General features: G+C 47.2%; 2 protein-coding genes across 4 annotated transcripts in view; one reads left to right on the forward strand and one right to left on the reverse strand.

Moving 5' to 3' along the window:
• SLC22A23 (solute carrier family 22 member 23) overlaps positions 1-5,743 on the forward strand; it is a 126,298-nt gene extending 120,555 nt beyond the window's left edge. For 2 of the 3 annotated variants that reach the window (XM_068396520.1, XM_068396521.1), the window contains one exon: positions 1,405-5,743. In XM_068396520.1, coding sequence (XP_068252621.1) covers positions 1,405-1,762 — 358 coding nt within the window. In that variant the 3' untranslated portion in view covers positions 1,763-5,743. The remainder of the gene's footprint in view (positions 1-1,404) is intronic. The other variant, XR_011047832.1, reaches the window with a different exon arrangement.
• A 1,397-nt stretch (positions 5,744-7,140) lies between these two features.
• Positions 7,141-13,125, reverse strand: PSMG4 (proteasome assembly chaperone 4). The gene is made up of 3 exons (XM_068396797.1): positions 12,888-13,125; positions 12,656-12,731; positions 7,141-7,407 (listed from the first exon to the last, which is right to left on the reverse strand). The coding sequence occupies exons 1-3, from the start codon at positions 13,068-13,070 to the stop codon at positions 7,286-7,288; spliced, it is 381 nt and encodes a 126-aa protein (XP_068252898.1). The 5' UTR covers positions 13,071-13,125; the 3' UTR covers positions 7,141-7,285.
• Positions 13,126-17,097: the final 3,972 nt, after the last annotated feature.

Genomic DNA, 17,097 nt, shown 5'->3' on the forward strand with positions numbered 1-17,097 from the left:
GCAGGGTGCCAGTGATCAAGCTCATGGGGAGACCTCCCTCTGCAGGCAGCAGGGTCTTTGGAAAATCAAGGACAAGCTGCCGCTCTCGGAGTTGTTGCTAAAATGAGTCACTTGAGGGTGACGCTCTGCTGGCCGGAGACCTCGGCCGTGCCGTGGCAGGAGGAGGGAATGGTCTGCCCCAGAGAAACGCCTGGGGTGCCGCTTCCGTGCGGGGTCACCCAGCGGGGACAGGCCCCGGGAGCCCCAGATGTGCCTCAAAACAAGGTGGGTGTGCGCTCGTGGACGGAGGTGTGCCCGGCACGCCTGCGCCGGGACCTGGAGAGACAGTCATGAGCAAGACGAGGAATTGCAAGAGAGGTTGCTTGCATAGAACCCTGAATTTGGCTTGCACAAGCCACTTCCATGCTTGTGACTGGAGGGACATGAGGTTATTTTCACACTTTTTTTTTTTTAAGCTTTAATGTGTTTTCACTATTTTTTTTTGTCTTCATGCATGTATGATCTCAATATACAAGCACATTGCATTTAATAAATAAGGATTTGTGCCATAAGGAATATTTTATAAAGTTACCTATTCACAATTTAAGCATTTCACCAATGTTAACCTTTTCGTAACCCCTTTCTGTGATACAAGAATACACAAGAAGAGCAAGAGAGAGTGGAGTGAGGGACCTACCTCAACTTGTACAGTGGGTTAAGAGGAGGTCTCAGAAATTAATCCCAAACTCTTGTTCTCTTATTCTGACCATTAGATATTTTATCTTTTTTTTTTCTGAAAATGATGCATTTTATTACAATGTCAGTGTGTTGAAAGGTTCCAGCCACAACACTTTTATGGAGATAATATTTCAGCACTCAGTGTTTGCTATATGCCTGTAAAGTCTAATCTCCTGCCCCCACTGCTGATTGATGCCGGATACTTTAGAGGCAGTCAAAATTGACTTCTGCACCTATTGCTCCTTGGTATGTCTTGGGTAAGCTGGAGCAGGCTCACATGCTAAGCAAAATCTGGTTTTCCTGTGGGGAATATGGGAATACTTGGACGTGGGAGTACTTTAGAGGACTGTCTACATACTCACATGATAGTGCTTCTCTTCTCCTTACGTGGGGGCAGGTATATGGGCGTGAAAAGATACTTAAGTGAGTATAGTTATTTCTCCACACAGAGGCAAATAGTAATGATCTACAACAGCAAAGCAACTCCCTAGCAGGGTAGTTGTACACTATGAAAGCCGTGAGCAAACCAGGTTTGCCTTAGGGATTTCGGATGCCCAGGTGCATGCCAGACAGGGGGGTAGTCTGGGGGACCCGTCAGGGCTGTGGGCTCCCCACCCCAGTACCGACGGGGCTGTGCTGGCAGGAGCGGGCTGTGGGGCCGGGCTCTCACCTCTGCTGTGTTTGCAGGGGAGGTGGGCTGGGGCTGGTCCTGGCCAGCGCGGGCTTTGGCCGCCTGACCGCCCCCATCATGGAGCTCCACAACCAGAAAGGCTACTTCCTCCACCACGTCATCTTCGCCTGCTGTACGCTCATCTGCATCATCTGCATCCTGCTGCTGCCGGAGAGCAAGAACCAGAACCTGCCCGAGAACATCCCCGATGGGGAACATTACACCCGGCAGCCCCTCCTGCCGCACAAGAAGGGGGAGCAGCCCCTGCTCCTGACAAACTCTGAACTCAAGGATTACTCCGGCCTCCACGACTCGGCAGCTGTGAGCGACGGGATCTCAGAGAACACCACTGCCAACGGGATGAAGTCGATGTAACCGGGTGGATTTTTCTTTTCCCTTCTTTTTTTTTTTGGTTGAGGTTTTTTTTTTCCTTCTCTTTCTTTTGTATTTTATTTGATGCTGTTGTGCAGGAGGAGCAACACTTGGGGCAAAGGTGTTTTGCACAGATTTTACAAACCAGTGATGGAGCAGACACAGACTTGGGGGAATTCAACTCTGCTGCTAAAGCAACTTTTGGCATCTTCAACTGTTGTGCAGATTGCTCTTGAAAAAGTTATGGGGGAAAAGACTCACCTGAGAAAAGACCTGACTGGAGGTAGCTCTTCAGAACTCTTTTTTTCCTGCCATTAAATATGTATATTTATTTTGATTTATTCTCAAGAAGCACTTTATTTCCTTTTCCTTTCATAGATCACAAAAATGAAGCCATCTTATTATAAGAGGTGCAGCCATTCCAAGAAAGAAACCATGGGGGGGTGGGGTGTTTTCTGTTTTGTTTTTGTGTTTAAAGGAAAGAGGGATCCACTGCAAAGTTGAATTGACTGAAATTTAGACTTGTGCAACATTCTGCCTGTCTAGAAAGTCCAAGCACCCAGGTTGCCTGCTGTGTTTGTATACACCAAAAAAAAAAAGAAGAAAAAAAAAAGCAAAACCTGTTGTGACTCTGACTGCATTTTAGGCAGCTTATGTTTGTTTTTATAGCCCACATGCACTTAAAAGTTACTTTCTAAATTACTACTTTTTTTTTTCACCAAATGCAGTGAAGAAAATCCTCCCCAAACAAGCTGATTTTTCAATGAGAATCAGCCTTCTGCATTTTAAGAGTCCATTAATCTATTTTAGAAGGTTCCCGCTGGTCTTTAATAGTAATGTAGATGATGTGAATGATTTGACCAATGATGCAAAAAATAGTTTTGCCGAGAGGCCCAGAATCTCTGATTGACTGCTCCAGAAGAGCATAGACCAGAAGGGACAAAAAGTGAGGAGCATGGGCTACGATCTGTACTTTTATTCCAAAAGGCAGCGCAGCTGGGATACCCGCTCCTGGGAAATGAGTGTCCTGGCATTGCCTTACCTGTTTTTAGAACCAGGGCTTTTGTTTTCAATTTAAGTGGACAAAATGCTTAAGTGACTATTGGAGAGAAATGAATTGATAGCCTGTGAATAATGACTTTACGGTCTGCTGTTGGCTGTCTTGGGGCTTTTAGACATGTTTTCTGGTTTTGACCCAAGAATATACAGAGAACTCACCCAGATTTCCCCCCTTCCCCAAATGCTCTTGTAGGATTTTCATTCGGGGGGGGAAAAAAAAGTTTACTTAAATTGGATCAGTCCTACTCTAGGCTAAGCAAAGAGAACATCCAGTTTGACTCCTACTGTGCAGATGGCACTTTGATAGTGGCCACTTGACTTCTCTCCTCCAGCCCCAAAAAATGGTTTCCTTTGGCCATCAGCTTTTGGTTCTCACTGTGTGAATATCGTGAGGATCTAGTTCAATGCAAGGACTTGGTAAACAAGCAGCTTTCTTGCATTGTAGTTAAGCTCCCTGCTCTCCCTCCCTCTTCTCCTTTTTCACTCAGGCCATCCATTTGTGATTGCTCGGTAGTGCAGACGTTCAAACAAACAGAGCAGCAGGATGTCGGTGTTGTATTGAGTGTCCATATGATTGCCACTTTGTTTGATGTACATCTTGCGTTTGTACACATGGAAAGCGCTCATTTGCACTTTCCCCCTCTGCCTTCCCTCCCCCTTCCTCCTTTGCTGTATATATTGTCGATTAACTACTGTACCTAACAATTTCCATCCTCCATTAGGCTGCCGATGTCCTCTTACAGGCCCCAGTAAATCGGAGATATGTGCTCCCCGGCAGGAGATGCAGTAAGCAGCGCAGCCTCAGACGCTGACGAGCGCGAGGGGACAGGTAGACCTGCAGAAGCGACAGAGATTGTTGTGTTCAGAGTAACAATGTTGTCCTAAAGCTGCTAATTTTTGTACAGAGGATGTGGACATTCGGGTTCTTCTTGAGCCTGGTAAGAGACACTGGACCAGTTGATGGTAGTTTTGCCCAAAGTTACACTACTGGTGTTTTTTCACCTTTGCTAGACTTGCTGTGACAGCGAGAGCCCGATCTTCCTTACGCTCAAGTTTTATCGTCGAGCTTGAGCGCGGCTGCTTCTCTTTTTGTTCTGTGCTGAGACTTCTGCAGTCTGTGTTCACCTAAGGAAAAAACCCAGGCCTTCCCCTTCATGCAGTATTGACGTGCTAAATTTGTGCAATAACTTTTGCCTTCGATACGAGATTCTTCTTGCAAGCCACACACATTCAGGGTGGGGAAAAAAAAAGTGGGTTCACAACAAAAAAAAATTGAAGAAGCAAATCAAGTCTTAATGGGAAAGGGCCTGAAAGCAGAGGAGCAGGGGCGAGCGGGGAGCAGCGCCCTGCCATCCATTGTGCCGTGGAGCCAGCGGCTCCTTCGTTCGTGGTCTCTGTGCATGTGTGCCCAAGCTACGGTACGGCTCTTGTAGACCATCTTGTAGGCCTGTCAAACCGGCTGCTTCTAGCACTGCCAGCGGCGCTGGTGTGCTCACCACTGCTGTCCACAGCGCTTTATTGTTTCCTATTCTGGTGGTTGCTCTCTGATGACAGATGGGCCCAGGGAAGAACGGTTGTTTAAACATATCAACATTTATATAATAAACAAACTAGGTGACAGGAACATGCAGCAATTTTTTTTAATTCTTATAAAATTGACTTGATTTCCTGCTTTTTGTGGACCCTTTTTGCCTGAAACCTGGCAGTCGGTACTGGTCTTCTGCAAGGTGGGGAGCCCCAACATCTCAGGTTGGTCTGGACCTCTGCCTCTGTCGCGACAATAAAACACAAACTAATTTCCTACCTTGGCAACTCCAGTTTTGCTCCTTTTCCTGAAAAGATGAACACTGCTGTGATTATTATTTTTTTCCACACACGCTCACAGAGTTGCAAAGCTTTTGCTAAGCATATCTATCTGGGGTGGAGGAGTCGGGTACCAGATGATGGAGCAGGGCAGGAACAGAAGGCGGAGATGCTTACTGTCCTCTGCCCAGTCCCGTGGCAGGACAGGGCTCTCGGTCTGCTGTACCATCGGCTCCTCGGCCGCGTCCCCTCTGCAGCCATCATCAGGAAAGGCTTTTCTCAGGCGGCCCTTAGTGGCCACCACAGCAGGGGAAGCAGTCAAAGCTGTCCTGTCCATTTTGGCCTTTTTCTGTGAACCTTTGGTAACCTCTAAGCCCATCAGTGGATTTTTCTTTGAGTTTACCATTTAAGGGCTTTCTTCCATCTTTCTAAGTTTAAACAAAAATGTGAAAGTGACATTATGCTTGATCTTGGGGGTTTTTTTCCCCTTTTAAGGCTTCGGTACTGATTTTGTTGCCAGACACACTGCAAACAGGTAGTGACAGTCACCTGTTTGCAAGTGTTTTGTGGCAGCTCAGAAAGGAGTCTGAGATTTACTTTTCAGTTTCGTTAACTGGGCTTTTTTTTTCCTAATGGAAGTATTTTAACTGTTGCTACATCCTGGAGCCAAACACTAAAGGTCACCAAATTGGAAGCAGAAGTGCCATTAACTGAACTCTGTGAATGTCAAGTCAAGTTGCGCCTGTAGCTGGCACATAAGACAACACTATTAAGTGGGGGGATGATCTCCTCGGCTGTAACTTTTTTTTTTTAAAGAAAAATAAAATTGCAAACCTCATTTTAAATGTATTGTGTAAAATGTTTCGGGAAAGGAGTATGGTGTGTTATGTCTAGTGGGTGAGACCTCCCTCCCCATTTCAGTTTCTGATGAAGTTTTAAAGAATCGTGTTACTGTACGTTTTGATCATGAGTAGTCTGGTGGTGCTTCCTCATAGCACAAGCTTAAATCAAGTACTGAAAACAGTCTTACAAGCTAAATGTCTGCATGATGTTACATCTGTTGTACCTACCGAAAAGGACTTTGTATGTAAATGTACAGAATAAAATGACGTTGTCCCATCAGTTTGCACTCCTTGGTCTGGCTCCCTCGCAGTGACTTCTGAAACAACCCGGCAGCAGCTAATGTGACACCTCAGCAAACAGCCCTACCCTCCTCCACAAACAGAATGAGACAATTTTAAATCAGACTAATTAAATCAGCACATTGATTTGCAACTCATTACCTTTTACATTCAGTCACAGAAGAACAGTTGACTCAGTTTCCTGGGTGGTGTAAATTAAAAAGAAAATACCCTCCAACAGTTGCTTTTTGCTATTCTGAATTGCGGCCAAGGACCAGCAGCTGTTCCCACCAGGTAAGGAAGGGCCCTCTGTGCCCACATCAAACCTGCAACGTCGAAGCCACTGGGTGTTCAAACCGCTTTGGACAAGAGACTCATCTCAGGGGTTATGCCTTCTCCATCAGCAACCTCTCGGTTACAGTTTTTAATTGCTGATTGTGCCGCCACAGCAAGGTAAGTTCATCAGTTTTCGGTAGGTTGTTAGGACAGTTGTCTAGCAGCAGCACGAGTATTTTTTTTAGTCTGTATCAGAAGCTTATGGCTGAGTAAGGGTTCAACTTGCAATGCAAAAGAAATAACCTGGAGTTGCTCATCAGATTGCTATGCTCGGTGTTCCTCCGAATGGCTGTGAATAATAGGTGGTGGGCTGTAGCACAGCACGCATCGACAGCTGCAAACCATCACCGCACCGTTGGCTCTGTGGTTGCTTTGGGTTTTTTTGTATAGTTAACTTCTAGCTGCCCTTCTTGCTGAACAAAATAGCCCTTGGATCTGCCTCTGAAAGGATATCCATCCTACATAAAAGCAAGTCCAGAGATGTAGTAGCAGGATGCTTTGCAGTGGTGATGGTGGTAGTAGTGACTGCTCTGATTTTTCTAATGAGTATGCTCAATTTACACACATGATGCTCTTCTAGCAGCCTGACAGATTTAGCTATTGCTCCAAAATTCAAGCTGTGCTTTTTCCTTCTACATAGCCCTCAGGGAGGTACCGAAAACTCTTTGTGAAACCCTTCTAGTGTTCTCGTTGACCAAGAGATGGAAGCAAATCCAGGGTTTAGCACTAGTACTACAACCAACGGCAGCTAAGAAGATGCAGCAAGGTAACTCATTTTATGTTACAGTTTCTCAATCCTAAAAACATGGTTTGGATTTTTTTTATTTTTTTATTTGAACACTAAAAGCTGCAATACTATGTTCAATACTACTACATTGTAGATTAATTGTACAGGTAGAATTTGGAACTGATTTCCCAGCAGATCCCCATACTGCATGCAGGCCAGACACTGCACGCGCTTTTACGATGACGTTCTCACATTGCCACGTATTTCTGCTCTACTCACCTATCCTCTACTTAACAGGGTAGCAAATTTGGAAAAAAAAAGTATCCAGGCCCAACTGTATTTAGGTCCAGCTATATTTAATAACAACTGTAAATTCAATCAAAACAATACAAAACAAATATACTAACTTAATGTCAGTGCGAAAATTGCAATCAGTTTTTCTAAAACAAAAACTTCAGGTTATTTTACAATGATGCCAAGTCAGAACTTCTCTGGAAAAGCCATCATTTCTTCTTTGATCCTGTTTTCTATGAGTAAGGTGAAATTGCTGTCTGTGTTTTGAAGATTGTAGCTGACAAATACCTGTTTTTTGGTCTTGCTGGCTAGAACACAAAACAGAGTATTCAGCTGTAGTTTGCTCTTATATAAAAGTGATGATGGTATTCAAGCAAGCCTTTTAAAAAGCCATATCATGCAGATTTTTAATACAACATTCTCTGCTCCTGCCAGGCTGGACCCAGTTACAAAGGAATCACAGAAGTACCTGAGCGTTGGCACGTTGGGCAAAAACTATGCACGTCATTGAAATGGGCAATATAAGCCTGGTGACTATCAACAAGTTTTTGGGCTGATGCAAACAGCCATTAGTCACTGGAAAGCCCCACAGTGCTTCTAGTGGATTTTGGATGTTTCTTAAATATAGTACAGTTTAAGTGAAATCATAGACTGGACCCTTTACACTGAAACCTAGTGTATGAGTTGGTAAGTCTATGCTGTGAAAAACACTTACAGAGGGAAAGAACACAAGAATGATTAGACCCCAATTAACAAAGTTCTGTTTTATTATGAACCCCTAAAAAGACCCCCAAAAGTGTGCACCACTCTTGACTAAGCCTGCTGTCAATAATTTTTGTTTCCTTTAACCTTTATTTGTACTGTGTCCCTGAATACTCCAGGAGGCTGAAGAGCCTAGGCTGAACATGATGAAGCCAAGCCCAAGTTCCAGGCTACTGTAATGGCAAATACATAGAGAGAGGTGCTATAAAATTAAGAGCTGCCTTCCATGATAGAGCTGATTAACAATGACCAAAAAAAAAAACCCCAAAACCCACTATGTCCACTGGGGCAGGAGGACTTAATTAGAGTAGAACAGATAACACCAAGAAGTGTTTTGTAAATAAAATGGAATCCTACTTAGATTTTTACCATAGTAATATAGTAAATTCATAACCCTCTTTATACACCGCTAAAGCAGCGTGAAGAATGTAAACACCATAGAAGAAAAATAGACACTAAATTTAAATTGAGTTGTGGAAAAGAGAAGATAAGAAATGGTATTTGGGTCACAAGATATTCCTGGCAGGGAATAAGCTGGGAGCTGACAATCCCAGGGAGAAATCAGATTGTTCTGCTGAATATTCAAAAATATCATCTAAATTTTAAAAATTGAAAATAAATACATCAGAACTCCTAATATCTCAATCCTTTTTAAAGGGGAAAATTTAACTACAGGAAACCTATATATGAATACAAAATGTACTTAAACAGCACTTTTGAGGCATTTTCATTATGCAAATCAATTTATTAACATTTTCTATTCTAACAGGTTACCAGCTTCCTGGCTTAGCAAGTAGAGCTGCTTCTGAAATGCAAGGACTCATTCGCCTTTTAAGACTTGACACTACAAAATGCTGATATAATGCACCACGTTGCTTGGCACCAGATTTTGTGGTATAAAGCATCACATTTTGTAAGCACTAGTGCTTCACCATCATGCCCTAAATGAATGGAATGCTAATTCTGAACTAATTAATACCATTATCCTACCTAATGAAGCTACATCGTACACCACAGTGTCAAAATTCAACTTCTTAATTACGTTTGCATAAGACCCGACGGAGTCTCTGGGATGCAGCTCCGGTTCCCGGGAATACGGTGAATCCCTCAGGGCTGCCTGCGCAGGGGAACTCTGCTCCCAGCGCCGTGCCCAGCTCTAAGGGGCAGCGAGACCTTTTCTGTCCCCGCTTCCCTGCGGATTCAACTGGACACATGAGCTCTAGCGGGAAGGACAGAAGAGGGAAGGTCTTATGCCTCCATGGAAGACCATTTGCAACTTTAGACTGAAGCAGAAAACCACAAAAGACAGGGCTTACCTAAAAACCCTTCAGCGGGGCTGCCTCCCACACAGCCTGGCTGCTAAACCCTGCTGCACTGGCCCCCTGAAGTGGAGGAAAAGCTTCCCTGGCAGCCCTTCGTCCAGGACGTGCTGAGTGCCAAGAGGCACTACAGCAGCATAGACCCGCTCCTACGATCCCATGGATAGGGCCAAGGCCCAAATCTTAGCTTGAAGAGGAGCTTAGTGGGAGCAGAAGAAAGGACAGAACAGGTGTTAGGCCTAAGTTTGTAGACCATTTGTGCTGGAAAAGTGGAGAGAGGAGGGAAAACTCTGCCCAGCTGGGAAAGACTCAAAGAAGAGGTTGAGCAATCTTCACTGAGAGTCTACCAGTCCCTACAGAGGGAAGATGAAGACATGGCGTTATTCAGCAGTCACTGCGCCCGAAAGTGCTGTGGTTTCAGGATACGCAGGTAAGGCAGGCACTAATGGATGAGACTTTCTCATGAATTGGACTCCACTAACCTAAAGGAAACAATCTTTTAGGATTTGGGTTTCTTGACTAGTGAGACACATCTCATGCTTGAGCAATCAGGCAGGGTGGTGGGAAGCACTCCCTTCACCTGATACCAACAGGTATAGAGAGAAATAGCTAAAAAGGAATAGGAATGTGGCAAATGTGTCTTTAGCAATGGACAAGGAAAAAAAAAAAAAAAAACACCCTTAAATAAGGAAGAAGTTAGAGCCAGTACACCAAATACAGCTGTCTGGCTAGGATCCCTACCAGGCTATAACGAAAACAACAGGAGAATGTGTACACAGATGCCTGGGAGTGCTGAAACTCCAGCTCCAGGGCAGGGAAACTGACATTGCAGGAACAAAAGGCAGGTGATGGAATGCACCTGGGAAGTAGAAGAAATAAAAATACTTATGTTCAAATGGCATTGTATGCTACTTAAGTTAGTGCCTGCGAAGACCAAAATGGAAACAGCATGGAAAAAATGGTGACAGCATGGTGGGGGGTATGGGGGCAAGAGACCACCCCATGGCAGGATGGTTAAAAAGGCTGCCTTGGAAGTACAGCTACAAGCCAGGCTTGGCTGTGTATAGCATCTCTGTTATTACAGAATTTGTGGGAGTAACAAGGATTTAATTTCCCAGAGGAAAACTAAACACCAATAACAGCAAAGCTTGGTGTTTGTTTCTAGTCAAGGCAGAACACAGATTTCCTTACCGAGCACTTTGTGAAACAAAGAAGACACAGAGATGCTTAGTGATGATCTTGCAGATCCACTGGCTTCAGGAAAATAAACAATTTTGGGCTAAGTGACCATGAGCTGACTTAAATTGCTGGATTGACAAAAGCAAGCCTAACTACTAAAGTGTAGGATTTTAGAAAGAAGATTTATTCCTGTTCTCAAAAGTCAGTTATGATCAGGTGAAGAGAAAGCACATAATTATGCAAAGCCAAAGTGTATTATTGACTTTCTCCTTCTAACCAAAGGTGAAGAAGGTCTACAGGCCTTCCTCAATACAGTATACCTTAAGCAGGATAGCACGACTAAGAATAGTATCTATAAAGAATTATAAAAGGGACTGACTAGCAAGAAAATCTGCAACCCAGAGGTTAGATGGCACAGATACAGAGGAACATCGACCAAAAGCCTAGCTGGGCTGCAGCTGGCATGGAAAACTTAAGATGAAATAATGAAAGACACACGAACAAAAAGAAAATAGGAAGGTGTATTATGCTATGAGGATAAAGAGTAACTGATATCCCAGTACCAAGCAACACTATCAGTTCCCAGTAACAAAGTATGTGAAATGAGCAATACAAATGAGAAAAGGACCTTAAAAAAAAAAAAAAGGCAGCAAAACTTCGACCACTTAATGGGAGAAAAATCAGGTGACTCAGCCAACTTATGTCCTAGAATGCTGAAAGTACTAATGTAAGAAACGGCAAGTTCTTACCAACTCTAGCTATGAAATCTGTAATAAATCCTTAAGAGTGAAGACAGCGCATGTGCTTAAAAAAAAAAAAAAGGCAGGAGAGGGTGGGAATCACCAAGACAATTTAGAGCTGTTAGCTGGACTCCAACACCACACAGAAGCTTAGAGGAAGATGCAAAAGAAATGAGTAATGACGAGAACAAATGGAAAGTGGAATAAACTGTTACACTTTATCTAAAGTAAACCCTCCATGACTACATTTTTACTAACTGACTTCTTAAGGATAATGCACTAATTATTCATAAAGAAATCATGTTATACAGTACCCTGTAGAATTATTACTTAAAGTGGAAATGATTGAACCCAGTATGTAGAGACAGAGCTGCCACCACGGGAGACTACAACAGTGGTTATTAGAAGATAAATTAGCAGGATGGAGAAAGGACGCTAGCATTGTTTTTCAAAGATCAGTCTTGTGAGCAATCCTTTTTTTTTTGTATGCATTAGTGGCCATGGAGAAGAAGTAGGTGTAGATTCGTGAAACACCCTGACAATACAAACTCAGGACATGTTGCCCATAACAAAGATCAGCACACAGATAATTAAGAAGAATTATGTGGCCTTTCCAACGGGAACAATAGAAGTAAGATGAGATTGAGCAGCACAGCATCTTGCATTTAAAACCCAGTAACAAGTACCTCAGCAGTTGGTACCAGCTGGACCTGCATCAGTTTCTGGTAAGTGATGATGAGTAACCAGCATCATGCAGGTGTCAGATGCAAGGGTGCTAGGATGGATCAGGCCAAGTATTTTTTGAGAGATACTGGAGTTTGAAAGTTAGCATTCAGATTCAGAAATCTCGTTATGTCAGCATTGCACTGCATAGCAGGACACTCTTACACGTGCTGAAAATGGAGACATCCCGAGAGGTGCCTGTTACGAGCTGCAGGGACAGTCAGATCAAACGCTGGCATCTCTGAGATGATCCAGGACTTTCCAGGCCAGAACTTCTCAGCATTTGGGGGCTAAAACGTGCAAGATGTGATAAGGGTTGACTTCATCTTCAGGCAAAACCCACGTGCCTGGCATGACGGCCATCCCACCCCACAGCACAGAAGCATTACAGCTTTATAAAGAGGAGGTCACTGGAAATCCCGCCTGCTCGGCACAAGCGTGTGCTTCTTCACACTCAAAGCCAGGGTCAGGATAGTAAACAATATCGTTTTGATGATGCTCAACGTGCCTTGAGGCAGAGACCCCCCTAGCTGAGGTTAGGCAGGCTTGTACACAGCTAAAAAATGTGATTCGTAATGGAGACTGCCGTGAACCAGCACGGCCAGGAGGGTCTGCCCAGCATCGAGGGCACCGGCTGCTGCTCGGCCGGGGCAGCGAGCACCGCATCCCTCTGCGCCCACGCACACCGGGGCTGGTGCCTCCACGGCCATCAGGAACGGCTCTGCCCGGGCCCGACCCGCGTGTTTTCACCGCCCCCGCGGAAGGCAGCCCCCCAGCCCGGCTCCTCCCACCCCGCGCCGTCGGCAGCGTCCGTCCGCCGCGCCCGCACCTACCCAAGCGCTGGGCCAGGCAGGCGGAGGCGGTGTCGGAGGGATCCCCCAGGAGCGAGGCGGCCACCGGGATGGTGTCCTGCAAGCGGAGCACAAGGCAGGGCTTAGTCCCCGGCAGCGCGGAGCGGGAGACCCGGCGCGGGGGGGTTGCGGGCGGGCAGGCGGCTGGCGGGGCCCCGCAACCCCCCCGCCCCGGGTCTCCCGCCGGCCCGGGAGAGGCGACGGGGACACTCACCCGGGGGCTGCACATGGCGACAGCCAGGCTGGCGAGGGCGGGTGCGGCCCCCACCCAGAGGAAGAGCGAGTCCCGCAGCCGCATGGCGTGGAAGTGCACCCGCTGCTCGCCCAGCCGCCCGCTGAAGTCGTGCAGGGCGATGCCGCCACCCGCCGCCGCTCCCCCGCCGCACGCCGCCTCCATCCTCGCTTCTCCCGGCGCGGCCAGGCCTCAGCAAGCAAGGCCCGAGCGGGCGGCCCGCCCCGCTGCCCGGGGAGGCGGCGCTCCGCCGCGCCCGCCCCGCCACAGACGCTGCCGGCGGTGCCGCCCCCCCCCCGCCCCGGGCACCGGCCCTGTGCAGCCGCCCGCCCCGGAACGTGGCCCTCCGGGTGTACACGCACAGCCCGCCGCGGTGAATGCGCGCACACACGCGGACGGGTGCGCACACCCGCCCCTCGCCGGTGCACACCCGCAACCCCGGTGCACACCTCTTCCGTGCACAGACCCCACCAGCACGCACACGCACCCCGCCGTCCGTGCACAGCCCCCCCCGCCCCGTGTGCGCACCCCCTCCGTGTCCCCCCACCCCCCGAAGTGCACACTCCCCTCGCTCGGTGCACACCCCCTCCGTACACAGGCACACACACCCCCCGGTCGGTGCGATCTCCCTCCCTGCGCGGCTTCCCCGGGGCTCACAACACTCCCCCCCGCCCCTGCGTACCCCCGCTACGCCCTCCGCAGGGCGCCGGGGCCGCGGGATTAAAGCGGAGGCAGCCGCAGGGACGGAGAAACCCCGCTAGATGGCACGGCCGGTAAACCGGGGTTCAGGTGGCTCCGGTGAGTGAACCGGGAGGAGCCCCGGGGTTTGAGACTCGGGGGAAGGGGCTGGAGTGATGCCGTGCAGCCTCGGAACGCCCCGGGGAAAGGGAGGAGGAGGGTCACGGTGACCTGGGCTTCATTCCGCTCTGGAGGTGTTCAGGGTGACGGGAGATCTACAAAGCAAGTGAGTCGGGTCTGCTGAGCTCCGGAGAACATGGGATGGTGAATTAAAGGCCCTACTTCGGGTACGGATTTTGAGCCAACCACATTCTCACCAGAGCACAGCTGAGCTGGTCGTTACTGGAAAGGATTTTCCTCAGCTGTGCTGTCTGTTGCTAGTGAGAATATGGGCAGCACACTGACGGCCGTGAGCCATTTGCTATTGGAAATGTGTGGTTTTGAACCACGGGCACAGTGTCATCTCTGCCTAAACAACAAGCAAGTTAATAAAACAGATTCGTTTTTTTTAGTTAGCGTTTCCTCTGCCTCCAATTTTGTATGTATTTCTAGAAATCAAAATTCACATTTCCAAATTCTAAAACTTCATTTTCACATTGAAGAAACAGGGATAAAAAAGGACCTGGTCATCACTTTCCTAAGTCACTCCGGTTCTTCTGGCACCTGCCAAAAGACAAACTCCTAACCCTGATAATTTCTGCCCGTGCTGCCACATCGATGCTGAGCCCCAGGAGGCAGCTAAGCCCAGCTCAGCTGCCATACCCCGACATCCCACAGCACAGGATCAGCTTGGGGAGAGGAGGGGTTGCAGGCCACCTCCTCTGCCCTACATCTGTCGCTGCTCGCACAAACCATTATGGGATGTATGATGGCAGAGTCCGGCTATGCCTCGCTGCTGAAGCGGCAGCAGGCTGGTGCTGGTCCCCAGCTCTCCCTCACGACCCTGCTCCACAGCCTGTCCCAACTCTTTGCCTCCACGTGGTTTGGCCTCCTGCAAGGGGAGTATGTGCAGGGGCTGGGGCTTGAAAATCAGCCTCTGCCTGTCCCAGCAGCCTGTTGCAAACTGACAGCCTGTGGGAGATCAGGCAAGCAAATAGGTGACAAAAGCCACCCTGGAAGGGGGTGAGCGCTGGCTGCGTGCACCAAACACTTCCCTCTGTGTCACGGTCCTCTCTGCTTGTTGTGGCTGCAGGTTCGCTCTGTGCTGAGGGAGGGAGGGGTAAGGCCACCAACTAAAATAGCAAAAACTATCACAGGCTGGGAGCATTGTAGGAATAAAAATCCAGGCACCGGATAAAATATCTGCTGGGAGCCACGCAGGTGTCGTGGTGGTGAGATTCCTGTGATTAGACACCTGCAGGTGATGGAGGAGATTTGCCCCAGGCTCGCTTGATCAGGGGAGAGAAGCAGGTGATTTTAGGGCACAGTTCAGCTGAGCTGCTTTAGATCTCTCTTTTGAGTGAAGCGCATCCCCTCCTGACCGGTTTCTGTAGACTCCAAGGGAGGTTAGGGTGAAAGGTAAGATGTGCACAACTTTGCAGACAGATTTATTCAGGTAGGCAAATTCTTCTTTAAGTGTTTAGAGCCAGTTTCTCTTCTACACCGGGATAGAGTTGGCTTCTGCAGTGGAGTCCTAGTGGAGGATCTGCTCTAACAAAGTTCCAGCCCAGGATGTCTCTTCCCACCAAACAGAAGCTTGGGTCTCCTTGCATGCTAGACCTGTGTTTAAATGTTCTGCTGGATTGAAGTAAGAGTATTCTGTTTTATTCTCTGGTCTCTCCACCTCAATTACAAGTTTCTTGTATTGCTTCCAAGGCTGTCTACAGGTTTGCCCCTCCCTGGAGGGGAACTGCTCCTATTTCATCATGCTCTGATCTGTTCCTCTTCTCATCAGGAGTCTTCTCTGAAGTGTTTGTAGCTTTTCTTGGGATCCTTAAGCCCTGCAGCCCTCTGAAGGTAAGCTACAGGAGTCTTTCGCACATAAGCAGTTCTATGTATTTAATGCTTTTCTGTGAAATGTAGCTACCATCTGTAGATCATGCTAAATCTTTATTTAAGCTCAGAAGAGGAAAAGCATTCATCTAGCAAGTACAATGCTGAGTAAGCATTTTTATTTGCAGTGCAGGTGTGATGAGTGAGTGGAGCTGTGCAGAACCAGATCATCAAGTGTGAAATGAATTTCCCAATAACAGTGCTGCAAGGCCATCAGAGCCCCTGCAAAATGAGAGGGGAAAGTGCTCCAGCAGCATATGGAACCTCTTGTATTTCCTTTAACGCACTAGTCTCTTTTTCTGTGGCCGTGCAAGTAGTGCCCATTAGTCTGCCTTATTTGTCAGCTATGAGGCTAGAATGAGCCTCAGCTGCAGTGAGACACTGGATAGCAAACTAATGGTAAAGCAAAAATACTGTAGCAAAAGCACTGTGTGTGTATATGCATGTGTGTATATATATTGCTGCTCAGGTGAGATCTAAGCCCCCCAAGGAGATGCAGTTTAAATGTATGTACTTCTATGCTCCTTGTTCTTCTCCAAAAGTTAGGTTGCCCACGAGAGTTACTAGATCCCAAACCCTGATTTTTACCACCCATCCTCTCCACTCCAGTACAGTTTTAAGACAGGAGTAAATCTTCTTCCTGGTAACTGAGGAGTTAAGAGATGTACAGCACATAGTTATGAACTGAGATGTCACCGGGAGAAGCAAATGTTTTCTGATTCCAAAATGCACTCTGTGCTTTTGCTCCTGCATGAATAAAGTGTGAATTTGACATGTGAGAAAGCAGCTGACCATTAGCGTGTGTCAGTGAACCCCCTGTTGATGCCTCAGCACATGCCAGTTTTCTTGATTTGTTGTCTATTTGCAGAGGAGTAAATGACCTTGTGTTGAGGCTTGGAGACTCGTCATATGTAGACTTCCCTCAGTGGCACTGGTGGCTGAGGGCTCCTTTTCTGTACCTGTGCCATTGAGGCACCCAAAGAATTGAAAAAATTCTTCATTTTTTTGTCATCACTGAATTGTTTTTCTCAGCTGGATCAGTCCTCTGATCTAGCTTGCTGTGCCACCACTCAAGTACTTTTGCTGGTATCATGGAGGGCAGCATCAGGCAAGCGTGGGCAAGCAAGAAAGGGAGAAGTGTCTCTGCTTATGCTGTACAGTCACCGTGTCTGGGATGTTGCAGCCATCTAAACCAATTTTAGGTGAGGCTGCCCTAGTCCTGCTTTTTAGTGCTCATCTGATACAATGATGGGTCAGTTTGGGGAACCAAACTGGTCAAAAACCATTCCTGGGATCCTGGGATGGGATGTTTTTTTAGCTGTGATAGGAAGCTGCTCCTGAAACATGTAACCATGGCCACAGTGCCTTCTTAACCTGAGGGCTCAAAACACTTTGTTAAGTGTTGATCAGCCTGACCTATGGTCCCAGAAAAGAGACAGGAAGAGAATACAGGCTGGAATTT

The sequence above is a fragment of the Nyctibius grandis genome, chromosome 3 (genome assembly GCF_013368605.1).
Source record: "Nyctibius grandis isolate bNycGra1 chromosome 3, bNycGra1.pri, whole genome shotgun sequence".
Taxonomy (NCBI): Eukaryota; Metazoa; Chordata; class Aves; order Nyctibiiformes; family Nyctibiidae; genus Nyctibius; species Nyctibius grandis.